This window comes from Merops nubicus, unplaced genomic scaffold, assembly GCF_000691845.1.
Source record: "Merops nubicus isolate BGI_N331 unplaced genomic scaffold, ASM69184v1 scaffold12587, whole genome shotgun sequence".
NCBI classification, from domain to species: Eukaryota; Metazoa; Chordata; class Aves; order Coraciiformes; family Meropidae; genus Merops; species Merops nubicus.
The window spans coordinates 48,782-67,795 of record NW_008618377.1 but is presented as its reverse complement, the minus strand read 5'-3'; the positions used below and the strand labels follow the sequence as shown (position 1 = coordinate 67,795).

Genomic DNA, 19,014 nt, shown 5'->3' with positions numbered 1-19,014 from the left:
CGGGCCGGGCCGGGCCGGGCCGGGCGGGGAGGGGAGCAGCCGGGCCGACGAGGTGATAAGCGCGTTCGTAGGCCCTGGAAGGCGCTGTGGCTCCCAGCTCCAAGGTCTGACTGCCCAGACACGGCACACGTAAGCTCTGCGCTGCCGCCGCCGGTCCTCCTCTTCGGCAGGCTGCTAATGAATCCCTCTCTCCCTCCTCTGAAGCAGTAAGCTGTCTGTCCCCTGCTCCAAGTACTTTCGCAGAAATCGGCAAGTTATCTTGTTCTTTGTTCTGCAAGTCTTTCCTTCCATTAATTGGCATCTTCCTTCAAATCATCCCGTGTCACATCCTACACATTTCCCATGTCTCTGAACGCAACTTGACGTGTTTCTGAATGCAATAATTATGCACCGTGGCCTTGTGACTGTGGCTGAAGCTGAACTTGTTGCTTTCTTAATGTTTTTGGTTATTTCCTTCTTCCCATATGCATTAGTGTCATATTTAAATGTCATGGCGTTTTCTTCTTCAGCATCTCAGCGACAGAATACCTGCTTTAGGGTTTTATGATATCCTGTTTTGTCTATTGTAGTACTATCTTCAATGTCATTTTGTATTGGATTCTTTAATTTCAAATGATGGTTGTTGATTTTCTGAGCTCTGTAGTTACAGTAAGATGGGTGTAATCTCTGAATGCCAGTACTTCTCCATAATTTTAATTTATGTTGTTCTTAATTTCCTTACTCATGTAGCCTCTTGTGCATTAAATTGCTCTGTTGAACGATTACCTCTCTGACTCTCATGGCCACCTTTTTGGTGTTAGACTAGTTCAGCCTGCTACAACTTATTTTTGCAAAAATCTTCGGCTGTATCTTTTGTACTTATTTTGTTGGGTTTTATGGAATTCCATTTTATTTTTCTAACCTTTATCTGCCTTTCCACTAACCATTCTAAGCCCAAACATTTGTGTGAACTGAAAAAGAGGGGAGGAAAGGAAGAGGTTAAGTAACATCTGTCTTGTTATAGATGCCATGAAAGAACAGCTGACTGGTGATTAGGTCTTCTTTGTTCTTCAATGTTGTATGGAAGTGTAATTAAAACAATTTATTTATTTTATTTAATCCTCAGAGCTTTTGGTCTTGAAATGCTGATAATATTTTCAACATTTTTCCAATTCTTCACCTTTGAGTACCACAGATTTTAACTGGCAAATTCTAAATTCTGAACTAACTGGTAATTGATTTTGGCTTGGAGCTGTAGTAAGTTTCATAGCCTGAAGTTGACCCACGTTGACCTGACTGTTCTCTTTCAGTGTGTGTTTGAAGTCTGTTGTTTTGTTTTGTTTGTTTGGGTTTTTTTTTGCCACCTAGTCACTATCAAAGGATCAGTTATGTGGTGCTGAGGATTTTTAAGAGTCACCAGAAATCTTAGCTTATTGACCCAAATTCCAAATTTGGATGAAGTTGTTAGTACATTTGAAGTCTAAAATTTATTTTTTCTTTTTCTCTATAAATTTCTTTGTTATTAGTCTTATAATGTCTGAGCTCCTTTCAGCTTCTCATTAAACAGTAACTAACTTGCTGCATGATTGTTCTCATTTTCTCCCTAGGAGAAAAGCAATCTCATCTTCAGTGACCTGGTTTGTTAAGAGTTTACGTGATGATTCTGTGCATCAGACATATCCCGATTCTGCACTTTATTCAGTCAGTTGAAATTATTCAGGTCCTTGCTGTCATTCTTTTCATTGCATGGTTCTCTATTAGGTGCTAGGTTAAGGCCTGAGTTACTTGTTATGTATGGATTTGCAAGGGGAAGGTTTCTGCTAATTAAAATAAGCATTTGGATCACAAGGAAAGGAAAGACCTTTTTTGCTGTTGTTTTAACAGGAATAAGTGTGAAATATGGGGAGGAGAAAAGAGATGAAGACAACACAAATTGACCGCTGGTTTGAAAACACTGTTAGAATGTCCCTGCCTAAATGGCTTTTCCCTCTGCAAAATTTCTTGGCAGGCTCTCTCCACTGTGAGGCTGTATTTATACTTGTAAATTAAACATATCTGCAAATCTTCTTGGACACAAAGAGCAGTTGGCATGAAATGGCCCACATTTATGCTAGTAAATTCTCTTATCTTCCAAAACAAGGCAGTAGGACAGAAACTGCTTGAGGAATGGCCTTAGAAGGAGTTATCACATCAGGCTGGGAAGGCGCCTGGGAGAAGAGGTGGTTGTCACTGGCCAAACCCCTCCCAGGGACTGTTGTCACAGTAACTAATACAGACAGCTACACTTCACTGAATTTACTGCTATCAACATCGCTCAAGACTCATAGTGTTACTCTGGCTCCCATAAAGGGTCAAATATGATAAAAGAGGTTTCTTGCTCTGCCTCCTGCAAAATGTCTGGTTTTGGATCTTTCTTAAATAATGAGACTATGTCAAAACTAACAGTGGCATAGAGCTAACCAGAATTGCTTTTTGCTCAGATGAAATTACTGGAAGAATGAAGGATAGAATCTGTTGGTGCTAAAAATAAAGGGAAACAGGAGGATGAAGTGGGTGAAGGGAACCAGTGGGATTGGTAAGGAACATTAATCACAAAGCTGATGAAGAATAAAGGTGGAGAGAAAAGAAATGTCTGCTCTGAAGGAAATTAGGAAAATACTCAGAAATTAATGTAAATCTCTCTTCATAACCTTTATGTTATCTGCTTCATCCCTTAAAATTCTACAGAACTAGGGTTGACTGATTTTTGCATCCTTTTGTTTGCTGCACATTGTTATTAAAGCCAAGCATTATTTTTGGCTTAGTGCAAAAATAATATCTGAAATTAATTTGGGAGTAAAGCTTTAAAATCAGCAGCTGCTTTGCTTAAAAATAGCAGAAGCAAAACCGAACAAAAAACAACCCCAAACCAAACAAAAAACACTCTACCTAAAACCAAAACAAACCCTCCACCAAAACAACCAAAAAACCCCATGTGGGAACAATGACAAGACACAGTTGCTTTTCAAGATAATTTCATGTTTTCAGTACAATGTAGATAAAGATTTTTATTTTAATGAAAGAATCAAAGCATAAGCTTGGGTAAGAGTTACTAAAGTGCTGCAGCAGAAAAAAGGTATGAAGTGCTGTGTGCAGGCGCATCGTGTGTCTGAGCAAGAAGGTAGTAGTTTGTTGTCTAAGTTGTATATAATTATGTGGCAACAAGTAAACTTTTTATTTTAAAACTTTCCATTAGTCAGAATTTTACAAATCAAGTATGGCTTGATGTGCAGTCTTCATAACAATTTCTATTTTAAGGATACTGAAACTGTATTTTTGTTTTTTAGAATCTAAACCAGTTGGTAGGATAGGAGAGGGAATATTTTCTGGTGTTCTGAAGACACTTGAATCTTAGGGGTGGAAAGCACTATGCAAGTAAACACATGAAGCAACATATTGAAAAGAATGTATAGTTAATCATAGTATGACAGAAAATCTTTAAATTCATTGGGGGAATGTGAAAGTAAGCTATGTTTTTTGAATACACATGTATTAAAAAGGTTTGCATGTAGTACAGAAAGGGAACTCTCATGCTGGCCATGCAGGGCCTTGCCATTTGGCATTGGAGTTATTTCCTTGAATACTGTAATTGATGTCATCCACTGTATTGCCTGGCCACTTGGGACGGGATCAAATGAGAAGAATAAGAACTACATAGTTGATTTCTGCCTTTCCAAATGTACTGAATATACATGTGCTGTTTTAATTTTGCTGTAAATAAGAATAGAAGGAGGAAATGTCAGTCCTCCCCCTGGACAATACTTTTTTCAGTCTTACTGTAAACACTGTTTTAATGCAAGTTAAAACCACTGTATTTTTCCTTAGTCCATGTATAGCTTTAGTTCTACTTCATATTTTTATTTATGTTCAATTGCATCCATCAGCAAGGCACTATATGGTCACAAAATAGGTGCTTTTTATCAGAAAAATAGAGGAGAGGGATGTGTGGAAGTAGGCATAGACTTGACATTCTTGTCCACATATATGTCAAACAAAGCCTTTTCAGTCACTGACTGTATTCTCAGTCAAATTTATTAAGTTTCTAGTGAAATCAGTGGGAGTGTCCCATTTTTACATACAAAGTAAAATGGGACATTTTGGTCTTAGGTGAGACTTCACGATGTAATTCAGAGCTTCAAAGACTCTAAGTTTAAAAAAACACTCTCAAATATCTTCAAGTAATGTGGCTTCTGCTTCTCTCTTGTATTCTTAGAGAACTGCTAGTCCATTTATACATTACCTACAACTGACCAACTTGTCAAATTTCAGGTCAAAAGAGTATTTACCTGCTTAACTATATCAAGGTCAGCCAGTACACAGGTCAGTGTTAGGACATAAGAAGCAGACTTTTTCCCGTAACATGTTTTAAACATCTTTTGGGCCTTTAACCCTCTGATAAATTGTCGGACAAATTCTTTTGATTGAATTCTTTTAGCAGTAGATAACAGTGTTTTAAACAACCTGCCTGTACAAGGTATTTCTCCTAGTTTGAAACTGGACAATACTGGTTTGGTGTTTAGCTTTGAGTCTGATATGAAAAGGCATGTGTCCTGTTCTGATCCATTAAAGTGTGCAAAGCTCTGCTTTTTCCTGCTTTCTCCAGAGAGTTTCTGGAACGTAGTTTTGTTGGCTAAAGTCTAGAAGGCCAACATAATAATTAAAAAATAGTTGAGTAGTGTCATTTTCATCTACGAGCTGACCATCAAAACTTACATGTTAAATTTGGCAAGGCTAGATGGTCACTCTGAGCATTGTGCTGAGCAGTGGTTGGAATGTATGCTACACCAGCGCAGAATAAACAGTATCTGTTATGCAACACAGAACTCCTCCCAGATAGCAGCTTAGCATGGTAGCTGATGTCTGGAGCACAATACCTTACTCCTTACCTGGTCTGGGTAACTCCAGCTGCTCCAGGCTGCGGGAAGGAATGAAGCCATTCACCTGATTACTGATTTGCTCTATAAAGAAGCAGAGCAGGCAAACAATTTATCAGGTCCTGCGTTTGAAAGTTCAGTTAAGCTGAAGTGGTGTAGATTCTGAGTCTCATGGCAGGGAAGAAAGGCAATCATAATCCAGTCCCTGATTGCAAGTCAGTCTTCTTTTTAATTCAAGTTTAGTATGGAGCAAGAGAGAGAAGTGCTAAGAAGGTTGAGTCCGCATCCTTATATCCTTTTGTTCTGTAGGTATGGTGCATTCACTTCTTTCTCCCTCATTCTTTTATTTGTATGGCATTCAGTAACTTTTGGGTATAGAGGCAACCTTCAGGCATTTAACCAGCTTTTTATTCCAACAGAAAGAAAGAAAGAAAAAAAAAAAAAAAAAACAACAAATTTGTCAAATTCTGATGTCTTCTTGCCTTTTTTATGAAGAAAATCTGATGTAACATTCATTTTCTCTGGCTCTTTTGCAGCAGACCAAAAACATTTCAACATCAGTATTAAAATTACAGAGTAGATATTTCAAGCATAGCTAAACCTCATATCGTTATATGTAATACTTGATGGTAATTTCAACCTATGTCCCATATCCTGTGAGTGCTTTAACTGCACAACATTGTGTCTGCTGGGGACAGTGTTTTGGTTAGGCACACGTAGAGCTTATCTACTGGAATGGACTGTGGTACTTCAAGGATCTCTGTTTGACTTGTCAGTTTGAACTAGGGATCCAAGGAAACTATTTGGCAGTATAATTTTTTAGGCAATTTCACAGACACCCCTTTGCAAAGAGTAGAAGTTTAGACCTCTGAATTAGGCAACAGCTGAGCTATGAATTTGGAAAGAGATCGATCAGCGAAGAAGCTGGGTTCCTTAGCCTCATTAGGCACTTCAGTGTCCCCTGGGGATGTGTTGTGTCTCACAGAGATCAGGTTTTATGACAGCATTTAATCCATTCCTGTGCATTACACTTCATCACTATGCAACAGCAGACATAAACTGCATTATTCAAATACTTGACACAAACCTGTTGACTGCTCTGAAATATTTTTTTTTCCTTGCTCTTCAGGCTGCCTTTTTTCCTGTGCTCAAGGCTGTGGTGTGATACTGTTATTGACAGGCCTGTTTTCTACAAATGTATGGAAGGCTGGTGATGGAGTCAGCAGCTTTGCTTTCTGGAATTCTCAGCTTTAGCTGCCGTGTTGTTAAGGAAGTGTAATCCAGGTGGCCAGCCAGCTCTCTGAGCTCCTCCACAGTCTGTCTGCAGGCTGAACTGCAGGCTGCACCCTCAGCCTCTTGCTGGCTGGGTTAATGGAATGTTGGGGGGTGGGGGGGGATTTACTTTAATGCAATTATCTTATAAGAAAAAATGAAGACCTAAAGACTTCTGCCTCTGCAGGGCAGAGAAATGAAAAATTAAGTGTCAGATGTGTTATCATATCGTGATAATACTTAATAGTGCTGTTGTCAACAAAACACAGATTCCAGTCAGGTACTCATTTCCATGCAAGAGAACACTACTGGTGACCTAACAAGAAAGTATTTTCATATATGGCATAATGGCTTTCCTATCTTTTATTGTAAGATTTTATCCGTTAATTTGCTGGAAATTTCGTGATGCTGAGCAGTGTGATAAGCCCAGAAAGCATGCCTTCAAATAACTTCATGGAGGAAATTGGTTCACTTTTGCAATGGGCACTTTGCATAGTTTAAACTAAAACTTTGAGACCTCAGACCCTAAATTGACAAACTTCTAGGAGAAAGTATCAATTAAAAATTAAACTGTCCATTTCACTACTGGTTAAACTAAGTACTTGATTCTATGCTGTGTACAAATCAACGTTGGTAGCTAAAAGTCTCTTTGTTTCTTCAGTGATAAAAAAATGTCTCCCTTTCACTGATATGTGAACTTATGGACATGAATATATGTGATCTGATAGAAGGTATGTAGCATGTGCTTAAGAAACACACAAACCTTTCTTGTATCGATCACAAAGTAGAATTAATTATTTTTCACTTGGTTGTTCACCATTGCATATGGATGCACACAGAACGTGTCTAATGAGTCAGGTCAACAGCCACCTGCTTCTCCAGTCAGACTTTACGTGACAATGGGGAAACAACCTGGACTGCAAAACATAAGATAATAGCTTTATATAACAGGAAGTGCAACTTAAATAGGTTCTTTAAGTCAGGAAAGTAATGATAAAACAAAATTGTTCCTATTTGTTTAAAAAAATTATTCGGTCAATGAATAATTATTTTCAGTTTTTTTTATATCTAGTAAAAATGCCTTTTTCCACATTATCTCTGTAAAATAGCATTGTTCCCCGAAACTTCCTATATTTAAAAATTCTGGAGCTGTTTGTTGAAGCAGATGTGAGACCATAAAGTTAAGGATGAATTCCTACAAAAAAAGTTTAGAATAAAAGCCAATTTAAAACCAGGTCTCCTATAGACACCAAAGGATTTGGATACAGAAAACAAAGGGGCACTAAGAGAGTTGCTCCCAAGCGTTGTTAGAGTCACTGATATATCCAGATCTCTAAAAAAAGGAGTAACCCTATTCCTGACCTAGATAAGAGTCTGAGAATAAAATATAGTTGTTTGCTGATCACTGAAGCAGACATAAATGTTTGCTGATTTTATTAAGACGTTTAATTTTTCCAGGAGAAATTTAAGTTGTAAAGTCAAAATAAGAGCATATAGTAAGGGGTTCTCATTGGCAGTAAGTCACTCCAGTGCGTTTAAAAAAGGTCCTGCATCATCTAATTCTAGGAAAGCTACTGTACTTCAGTTATGAAAAATCAAAATGTTTAGGTTTGTTCTTTAACTGCCACTTTTTTACCTCATTTTCTTTCATTTCTCAGTTTCTCTCGTTCTTTTCATGTGAAAAACCCTGCTCTATTCAGGATTCTATACAGATGGAAATCAGTTTAGTAGTTTCAGTATGTTCTGCTATGCTTTTTTTCTAATTTAAAAGACAGTTTTAATCAAATTCAAGTGTTCTAGAAGAAGATTGTTTTCCTGTCTCAGTTTTAAAAAAACTCCTTTTCTGTGGCAGGGTGAATCAGTTCAGAATGAAATCTGTTCATTTGTAATCTGAAATGCTCCAGTTGGGGGTTACCTAAATATTCATCTGGGTCTACCTGAACTTCTATAAATTGCTATTTCTTCTTCAAGGTCTGGACTTTGTGTCTGGACTGTGTTTCCCAGCATAAAATGTCTTTTTTTTTTTTTTTTTTTTTTTTTTTTTTTTGTAGCTTGTACAGGGTGGTGGCACGTGGGGTGGAGCTTGTCAAGTCATAGAATAAAATGGGAAAATGAGCCACAGGTTCCTATGGAGATTATAAAAAACATGAAAAAGTATTTCAATATTTTCAAGTATTAAAATATTTAAATTGTGTCAAGTGTTCTGCATTTTTCAGAAATTCATTTTGGAGTTTCAGCATAGATGGGTCAATGCCACAGTTTCCCATGGGGCAGAAATAGTTCTTTCTTTGCTCCCTGAAACAACTGTGCTTGTGGCTCATTGCAGAGTCAAGAAATGTAACGTGGCAGTCATTTCAAACAATAAATATGGCAAAAATTCCAAGTACGTAATTAAATTGGAAAAGTAATCTTAGTTCTGAGCCAGAACACTTAGTGACTGAGGTTATCTAGATAACGATGGCAGGTAGAAGGAGCTCCTTTTGAATTTTCAGTGTTGGGATTTGAAGGAGTGCATTACTAATTTGTGGAACAATTAAGTTGTGTTCATTAGCGATGCTCTGTCACAAAACAGTTTTCAGAGTGGCCAACAGTAGTTACATTTGAGATGGTTTGTGGTCTGTTGTAAACTTCTACAGTGTATAGTAATGAAAATGCTTATCATTTTCTGACTATGAATCTGGCAAAATTAAGTTTAACATAGGTGCACAACAACTTTAAAAGCTTTAAATGAGAAAAATTTAGGGGGAAACATGGTTTGTATGGAGTTTTGTAATAACGAAAAACTTGAAGCGGGGTTGACTGAAAATTAATTTCTAATTTAACTAGATGTATGGAGACACTTCTCTAATTAGGAGAACAGTTCACTGCAATGCTACTAATGTGAGAACTTGATCCTTTTGGTTTTTTTCCTTCATAAACTGACAGACTTGTGTTATTTCAATCAAGACAGGGCAGGCTGTCTTTAAACAAACTCATAATATTCTTGTTATTAATTTATGGTGGTATCACAAGTTATTTAATAATTGAATAACAGTCTTGCCTTTTGTTTAATCAAGAACAGTTTGGTCATTTAAAGCAATGAAAATAATATGGCTCAGAGAGAGGTGGGGAATGTGCCCCGAGCAAAACCAACTGTAGCCTCAAGTGCTGCTGCCTTATGATTCACTTCATCATTACTTCCAGCCAAGGTTTCTGTAATGATTGATCTGGAAATAGAAGGGCATCTGCTCCAGATTCCACTAGTGACCTGTAATGAAAAAACATTTGAGCATGACTTCTTTTTTTGAAGGGCTGATTTTTTAAACACTTATAATAATCTGAGCTTGCTTGAATGACTGCATTTTATAAAATCTTTTCTACTAAAAATTACAAAAATGCTGATGTTGAAAACACCGTTTATCTTTAGTGGGGTAACAGTACAACAGTTCCCAGTGTACATGGTACTTGTTTCAAGTGTTTTGTTATCTAATCCTGCTCAGCAGATTATGTGGCTGACTGGGAGTACTGTAATCAAACAGGAACACAAGTCCCACTGGCTGCTTGGACCTGCAGCCTCAATGAGTTAGTGTCCTGGTAATCTCCCTCCTCCTCCCCAGCCAATTACTCATACTGCTGTCATCAGGCAGATCAGTACCTGCTTTGTTTTTCAAAAATGTGATCATTTCTGCCTCCATTGATGGCATTGCAGTGTTACATAAAGGCATTACAGCAAGATTAAAAGGCCTTTGGGGCCAATAAAAGAAAAGAGCTGAGTAGCTACTGAATGGCTCTGAAAAATAGATACATTTTATAACTGTCTTTATTGTGCAAGGGCAATAGCAAGCTGAGCTACCAAAGGTTAACCTTCAATTTGCAATTCAAATGTGAATCACGGTCATTTATGCACTGCAGTAATTTGAGGTGATTGATATGAATCTTGAACATTAAGGAGAGTTACTTTGTTTAGAGAGGAAATTAGAAGTTTAGAAGTGAAATGCTGCAGTTCTGTTAGAACTTGGGGAAACAGTGCAAGAAAAACATGCAGTAAGAGCTAAGGCAGATTACAGACGACTGAGTTGACAGTTGTTAGCTGAGCTATTCTGGTGCATACTGAAATCTAAATTATGTCTGAAGTTGAGTGGAAAATTGATTATAAAGCTAGCTAAAAACGTCAGAAATAGTATAATTGTAAAAGATTATATCAATGCACTATTGGAAGAGTAATTTTTTTTCTTTATTATATTGTTTGTTAAAAGGTTTTGTACAACTGAGGTTTAATTCTAGGAAGGAGAAAGCCATTGGGGCAGGGAGGGGGGGGAACCAAACCAAACCAAAGCAAACCAACCAAGCGCTCCGTGTACCAATTATGCAAATCTCTTGGTACCATACACAGGTGAGAGACCTTCTTCAGCAACGGCTTTAGAGTAAATGTGTCACCCATTTATTTCGGGGTTAACTCTAAGAAGAGACAAGCAGTGTCTGGGGCAGCGGAGTGCTGCAGGGAGGAAAAAGGCCATTGCCAGGTGCTGCTGTGCTGTGGTGCAGCCCTGGAGGGCAGCGAGCAGGCAGCCAGCACCTGCGCCAGGTGGGAGCAGAGGCAGGAGGTCTGGCCTCCCTTCCTGGGCTTGCCCTTGCCCCTTCCCATACCTGTGGCTGTTGTCTCCCCACGGTGGCAAAATTCCATTTGTTTACTATGCTCTTGATAAGTTTGAAGACAGTGTTAGTTTCTTTCAGGATTGTTTTACAAATAACTGGAAGAACTGATAATGTTTATCTTTTTACTGAACTCTTGTCTCTGATGTGTTTATATTAGTACAGAAATGGGATCATTTCACAGAGATCTGAAAACAGAAAACATTAATAAAGGTAATTAATTTTATGTGACAATATTTAACTGAAAGTGACGTATATTTTTGTTTTTACTCTGAGAAAGTAATGTTTCTTCATGAGTGACAGTACAACTTTAAAAAATATATAGACAATTAACTCTAGTACCTGGTCTAGAGGAAAAGAACAAGAACGTTTGTTATTGGTTAAAACATGAATCAGATGCATTACAGCTTGCATGTGTTCAATCCAATCTAAAATCTTGTTCTCTATCCTCTGTTAATATAGATTTTCCTTTCTGTATGGGCCTAAAACCAAAGGGTTTAGAACTGATAGGGTTCAGTTCTGCAGCACACTTTCAGCATTCAGTTCCCACCTTTAGTGGAAGTTATTCATGCAAAAGCGAGCAGGAGGTATAGCTTTCAAAAGATTTCTTCATTGAAATCAGTTCTCCTAATAGTTTCAGAATGTTGTTTTCCTAATGTCTGTAAAGCAGGGATTTCAAAATTCAGTTTATGAAAGTTTATTTTCTGGACAGAAATGTTTCTTTTAAGTTTTAGACATGTACAGGAGAAGCTGTTACAAAGAGAAGCCAAGGCTGCCTGTTATACCACTGCTAAACACAAGAACTCATAAGAAAATAATTTAATCCAGATGTCCTATTTGGCAGTCTTCCATTCAATAACAGTCCATAGTCTTTTCAATTAACTCTTAGGTCTTTCTTTTAATGATGTACAGAGCGGTTTTTGCACATATTAGGGGACACAGATATCTTGAAGCCTGGAGCTACTCATTATTTGAATGTGGTTTTACTGCTATAGATGGGATTTCTGGAAGTTTATCTTTCAGGTACTCTGTGATTTCTTTTATGACTACTTCACACATTTAAGAGAAATCTTTGCTGGAGTATTTCAGTGTTTTTATCTTGCCAAGATACTTTATTTTTGCAGCAGAATACCCTAAAGTTAGGAGATTTTGGATCTGGTAGGAGTATCTATTCTAAGTAGCCACATATGGAATGTATCTCCACGTGCTGGTACCCAGCACCTGAATGTTTACTTACATGCGGCTACTAGAGTTACAAAAGTGACATGTGGAGTGCTGGCTGTGCTTTCTATGAGATAAAAAAAAAGTACAGTGTTCAGTGGAGGGTTTTGCTCATTTGCCTTGGTTGGGGGTAGAACAGAATGAATTCTGTTCAATGATGTTACTTTTCAGTTAAAGCTTTTCTAACTAACTGCAGTTTCTGAAGTTAACAGCATATTTTCACAGACAGTGTCTCCTTCTAGCAGTGATAATGCTCCATGTTCAGAGTTACCACCAAGGACTGGTACGCAGACCAGTCAGGGTCACTGCACAATCCTGGGTACCACACGAAGGGGGGCAGAGAGTAAAGCGCACCCGCAGGGGGGAGCGGACAGGACAAGTGACCCTAAATGCACCAGTGGGGTATTCCATCCCGTATCCCTCATATTCAGTATACAAGCTGAAGGATCACGAGGGTCAAGCCCCTTCCCTTCTTCTCTTTTGCTTCTCCTTCAATGGCCAGCATCCGAGGAGGACTCCATCCACTCTGCCTGTGATCCCGAGCGCTGTTCCTGAACCCAGTTCCAGAATCCAGCTCCTGTGCCCAGTTGCCACTGGGTCCAGCCTAGGACTGTACCCCAGAGCCTGCTCCCCAGCGTCGGGGGTAACAGTGACCTACTGCCATCAGAGGGGAGCTGGGTTCCATGCTGGGCTTGTGCATATTTGTATATATTCCATTTTGGTAGCAGTAGTAGTATTATTAGTGTTATTATTGTTTTCTTTAAAGCTGTCATACTTTTCTAATTGTTAAGTCTCTCTTATTCCTGCTTTCTTCTCCTTTCGGGGGGAGAAGGGTTAACAGAGAGTATCTGTTAAAGGTCTGGGGGTAGCCCTAACCTTAAATCGTGGCATTAATAAAGAAAATCAAAGGTAAATAACTCAAATAAGGAGCGTGTGATATGGGAAATATGATCTTCATTTCCATGGTTTTGTGGAAGCTTCTTCTGTGATTATTTTGCAGGGTTCATCGGTCAGTAATCCCGTCCTGTCTGGCACTTTCTTCACCCTGTGGCAGGTTAGTAATAAAGCAGTGGGATGTTGAAGAGAACATAGTACCAACAAAATGCTATTTACAAGAAAAACAACATTTTTGAACAGTTGGTTGTTTTTGTTTGGTTTCCCCCTCCACCATCCCCACCCCCCCCATTGGTTTCATATTTGAGTTTGGTAAAAATTTTGTTTTCTCTGCTTTATTGCTGAATAGAGTATGGCTCATTTCCTTTCATGAGCATCACTAACTGTCCTCAATCTTGTTAATGCACTTGATGGTAAAATTTTCCCCTCTTTTCTTGACTTACTATTCTGCAAAAAAAAAAAAGATATTAGAGAAGATACTCCCTCTGATTTACTACTTTGATTTATAATAGAGTGTGTTTAAGACCTTTGTGCCAGAACCTTATGTCCTGGATATTTTGAAGTCAGATTCTGATGAAGAAAGAGTTCAGGAAAACCCAGATTAAAGCCCTTCAAGCTTTTTGCTGATGATGAAATTGTAACTTAAAAAAATTGCCACTAGTCTTCAAGAAAAAAGGAAAAATAAGGACCATGAGTATTTCTCCAATATTTTTGTGCCCTAGCAACAGCAGCAGTTCTTTATTCTCCTCCCACACTGCTGTCTCTGATATGCAACCAGGAGTGGTAACATTTGCTTTGCTTCTTTCCTCCTCCTCCACATGGCAAGTGCAGCTGCTGCCATCACCATCACATTTCATGACAACCCTTATGCTTTGCCTGTTAACTTGTAGAAACAGTTCTCCTTCACTCAGAAAACTGCTAACAGAAAAATCCCAAATGTGGCAATTGTCTTGCAAAGTAAATTAGGACCAAAAGATGTAAAAATAGTTTTCCATTTCAGTTTGAATCAGGTGGGCTTTGAAGTTTGGCAAGGAAATTCCACACTGCAAACTTAAGTTTTCTTAGAGTATAAAATCTAAAAGATATTTCCTCATAATTTTAGCTTAATGTCACAAATGTCCCTCTTTGCAACCACCGCACATTTTCAGAGACCTGATAGATGTGTTCAGAGAGAAATAAGGGATGTTTCTTGGAAACCACCAAATGAAAAAAGATAAGTCTTGCTAAGCTAAAGGAAATTATGGGCAGATTTATTTTTTTTAAATGCATTTTAAATGCAGTTTTAGCTGTTGAAAATTTGCATAAGTCTTTATGCTTTACACCACATTGTGTAAGAATTTTTACTCCTTTACTCAGCCATGCTTTTCTTTCAAATCTTGGTATCCCTCTTTAAGTCATGGTTCCTGGATTACTTTTTTTTTTTTGATTGCACAGTTGTTCTTCACTATGGTACAGTTTTACATTTAGAGACAGCACATTTTTGTAGCTGACACAAAAGCTACTCCCAACTGCTTGTCTTGATATAGCTGCACAATGTGGATCAGATCTCTTTTCTCTCCTTTCTCTACACAAAGCTTTATGAAGACATTCAGAGAAGTGTTCAGCCAGCTGTTTTATTGAATTTGCAAAGAGTTAAAAGAAGTTTCCCCCACCTAAAAGAGAGCTGGGTGTTTTGCTTTCAAGAATCATGTGGTGCTACTGAAGTGTTTCTTAATTTATAAACACAAGAAAATGTTTTGCTTATACAGAAAAAAGCAACATGCAAGAAACAAATGTTAGTGGACCTAACTTAAGTCAGATTGCTGTGTTGTGATAACAACGTTTTCAATGACTTTATGCAAGTTTTATATTAACTGAGGAACAAGCTCAAGAACACAGTTCAAATTACCATCCTTCTAATATTGCTGCTTGCAAAGAACCTGCGTGTTAGGAATGGAATGTTTCTTATAAATATTTTTATGTGCATACACAACTAGATAGACTGCTTGATTCTGCTGTCTCAGAATGAGGAAAACAAACTGTCTTCTGGGATCTGCCACTTCTCTCCTAGAAAACACAATCCCATATCCATTGCCTGTCACCAGGAGGGATGTTCTTTTTTTCATATTTTACCCCAGACCTGTGAGGAGAGGGCAAGTACAAGGCTTCTATTTAATAACCCAAGCTACTGTTTCCACCCAAGCAGGCAGTTGGTCTTGATCTGCTGCTCACATTATCTGTCAGTTGTTGGTTGGTATTGAACTGTCAACAAATAAACAATTCCAAAATGTATCTTCCTTGTAAATGATTTTTTTTTTTAACCGAAGTCGTAGCTATGCCACTTAAACTAGTTTGATTTTGTCTTCTCTAGTGCTAATACCATCTCTTACCTTGAAGTTTTCTGCCTCCCTGTTCTGGATCTAATGAGCTGGATCAAATTGCAGAAATCCATGATGTCATAGGCACTTCTGCTAACAAAACTCTCAACAAGCCCAAGCAGTAAGTATGCACTCTCATAGCTATTAATCCCTCTGTTTAAATTCCACAATATAACTGTATAAATGTGTGCAATTTCTGTTCAGAGAACCACCACAAAAATCTAATTCTGTTGTGACAGCTGCTGACCAAAGAGGGGTGCCTTCTGTCCCTACCCAGAGTCACGCATTCATGATCCTTGTAGGCAGAGCAGAGGAAATCTGAGCCTGCATCAGTCTTATTTGGCCTTTTCTTCCCACGGTATCTTTAAGGCCAATGACACAATTTGTTAGGAAAGAAAATATCTTTGTTCCAAGCGTTACTCACCTGTCCCTAATAAGTGATCAACTATATCAGATGAGAGTATTTTTTTTCAGTATATTGTAATTCTTTCTGAATATGCACGAATAACTCTTCTCAACTTGCTTATCACAGGTCAAGAACTGCAAGTATTGATTTCCCCTTTTTAAAAAGAATTCCACCTCTTGTGCACAATTTGTCTCCCAAAGGTATCTCTGTCCTATATGCAATGGTAAAATACGATCCTGATGAGAGAACTGCTGCTTACCAAGCGTTACAGCGCCCTTATTTTCAAGAACTCTGGCAAGTGACTTCAAATCACTTCAATCCTGGAGACTGAAATTAAAAAATTGGGGGGGGAGCATTGTGTGCTTATTTAGAATTGGTCTGAAATGAAGTTTGTTTACAGTGCTAGTACTTAGCTTGCAATACAAAAAACATAATTCAATCAATGTAATTCTTTGCAAGTCCAAACTTCACCTAAGCACAACTGATGTGTTTGGTTTTGTGTTTTTTTTTTTCCCATTTTTTTCCCAAGAATTTTTAGGGCAGCTGATACAGAAGCTTTGGCTATGCACAAAAAGTTAAGAGTACTAGGAAACATCAGGGCAAGGACCTCTGCATTTGTGGCAAATTGCAAAGAAAATTCGAAGAGAGGTAGTATTGAAGTGGAAGAATTGTCACCCAGTTTAGAGAAAGTAATTTGTGGCACTGAGCTTGTTAGCTAGAAACAAATGTTTTACTTAAGCCGATTACTTGGTTTTATTCAGTCTGCCCAAACACTGATCTTTATTTGGTCTGATGCAGTTCCACCCCTCCCCCCAAAGCCTTGAAAGACACCAGTGAGAGTTTAGAAGCTGTGATAGCATATAATCCCTTCAGTAGACTCTTGTCATAGTTGCTATTACTTGAAAGGGTCAGTTCCACATTGATTTTGTTTTTGAGTATCATCCTCCTCTTTTTGCTCTCTGCCTTAGAGTTGAAGGGTTTTACAGATGAAGTTGTAGCAGAGACAGAAAATCTGCCTTTGGCTTTTTAGGCCCTCAGTCCACATTTTCAGCAACTAAAAATTTATTTTTTTTAAATAATTATTGTGTATTTAGAGGGTATCTGGGAAAATCCTAAACTTTTTTTAACATTGGAAGTTCAAATATTAAATATGATTAAAAATCCTAGTAAACTAAAACTTGGTTTAAATTCAAACTATGTGAAAAATTTTTCACTCTTAAGGCTTTGCTGTATCTGCAAGGTGAGATAGAAATTAGTTCTACATGAAAAACCCTCAAATACAGGTTTTTCTCAAAAACACACATTACACTAGGAAAAAATAAAATATTTCTGTTGTGTATTTACCCTTGAAAATATGAACTCTCCTTCAGAAGTAGCCACTTTTTCCACCAGTTCATTTCTGGGGTTTATCAATGTAGACTTTGTAAGAAGTTCCTTCAGGAAAAATTGCAAGAAACATCAAGTGAAGCAGTAATTTTAAAAAAAGCATTAGCTGAAGTAGTATTTGTTGGTGTTTTGTTGTTTTGCCTTCTTTTTCCCCCTTGTTAATTTGGATTTGATTTAATTTTATTCCTTAAGATGTTCTCAGAAAGAAACTGAATCTTGTTTATTTAGCAATTCTCTTAGGAAACTCCAGGACAAAAATGAAACAACATGGAGAATTCTCCTCATGAAGAATTACCAAAATTAAATCTTTCTTGGGTAGCCAAATTGACTTCCTGTCCTACTCCTACGTTGCATTCAATTTTCTGGGCACCTAAAGGAAGGGTTGAAACCCCTGTGTTAATCTGTTAGATTTATTGGATCAAACATTGAGGTACAGACTCCAACTTGCTCATTAAGTGTAATAGCAACATGGGTGCTACAGACCATATTTCAAACTTCATTCCTTAACAGTCTGAGAAACAGAAGACACTTAAGTGTTCCCCAAAACGCTTCCACTTACCTGCTATAGAACGACAAGGAGGAAATTACCACCTTGTAAAGGATTTGGAGTGTGAGGAGAAGCACGACTGTGCAGTGAGAGAGACCCCATCATGCATCCGTCCATTAGAGACAGAACACAAACAGCAGTGCCTTAGTTTATTTCTCTGACAATTTGTAGGAAAACCCTACAAGGTTATGAGGGCTGCTTACCTACCAGTTTGGTAATCTGTTCCTGAAGATTGTCAATATTTAATTAAAACATTGTTCTGGCAGTACTTAGAGCACGTTCTGTATTGAACTTTAAGCATTTCTTCCTTCTAGAACTTGATGAAGGAGGAGGAGGTTAGTTAAAAATAACATGGAAGGATTCTTTGAGCTTCAGTGTTAGGAATGGAGTATTAGCTACAAAATATAAGTTTTCATATTGCATGATAAATGACAGCTAACTTTTGTATATTTTTCAGATGCAAAATTTTTTTATTTCTCGGTCATCACTGGGAGGTATTCACCTCCTGTATTCAGTAGCTCCAACATCAAGTTTTATTGAGAATGTGCAGATTATGTAATTATATAGGATACTTGATTTTGATGCAGTTTCTGTACCTGCTGACTATTTTTATGTAACTGTAATCCAGCTAAAAGCTAAAGCAACTTTTTGATTCAAAAGCAAGTCAAATCTAGGCAGTTTTCTTCAAGACATTGATATTCATATTAATCAAAAGTTTTAACAGTGATTGATATTGTAGCCAGTCGCTCAAAAAAGCATTAAAGGCATTTATCTTAGCACATTTCAGAAATTTTGCACACAGATCACCAGTAACAATTTAATATGTTTCTGTTTCCTAGAGCTATAAAAAGATAAGAGTTTAAAGTCAGCATTTTTATTTTACTTGGAAAGACTAGTTGTCAAATGGAATTTGATACCGTTGATTTTAATACTCATGAGATCTCAAAAAAATATTAATAATTAATTTGCTATATGTAAATTTGCTGATGTGTTAAAAATGATTTTGCTATTGTAAAAAAAATCAATGAGTCTGTGTAAGTCATGCTTAGCTGGGGGTTTAAAAGTCTACCAAGCGTGCATGCAAGGCAAGTTTTGCAAATAACTTCTTGATTTTTTTTTTTAATAGTTCCAAAAGTTACTCTGCTCATAACTGGGACGTGATCAGCTTTTTTTTCCAGTAGTTAAACACCTCTGGGCCTGTTGCTGCTGTTCAGAATTTTCTGTGCAACACAAGTGAAAGCCAAGCGACGAGCCAGCAGGCGAGGGCCATGATGTGTGAGAGATCCCTGCTGCGCAGGAGGCTCTACCAAATATTGCCCTGGGCAGCAGGTCGCACTGAAGTTACTCAGCCAGCCCTTAAGCATCATTCTGAGATTGATGCTCTAAATCCAGACAAACTCTTTATTT

General features: G+C 37.8%; 1 protein-coding gene across 1 annotated transcript; it reads left to right on the top strand.

The window, feature by feature from the left end:
• Positions 1-2,523: 2,523 nt before the first annotated feature.
• Positions 2,524-17,951, top strand: MOK (MOK protein kinase). The gene is given in 18 exon segments (XM_008943430.1): positions 2,524-2,554; positions 3,306-3,361; positions 3,363-3,412; positions 4,977-5,042; positions 6,834-6,895; positions 10,428-10,446; positions 11,792-11,819; positions 11,921-12,102; positions 15,288-15,389; positions 15,801-15,968; positions 16,213-16,260; positions 16,262-16,333; positions 17,301-17,322; positions 17,325-17,458; positions 17,460-17,506; positions 17,509-17,534; positions 17,571-17,693; positions 17,922-17,951. Coding segments are annotated over 18 exon segments (1,266 nt in total).
• The last annotated feature ends 1,063 nt before the right edge of the window (positions 17,952-19,014 follow it).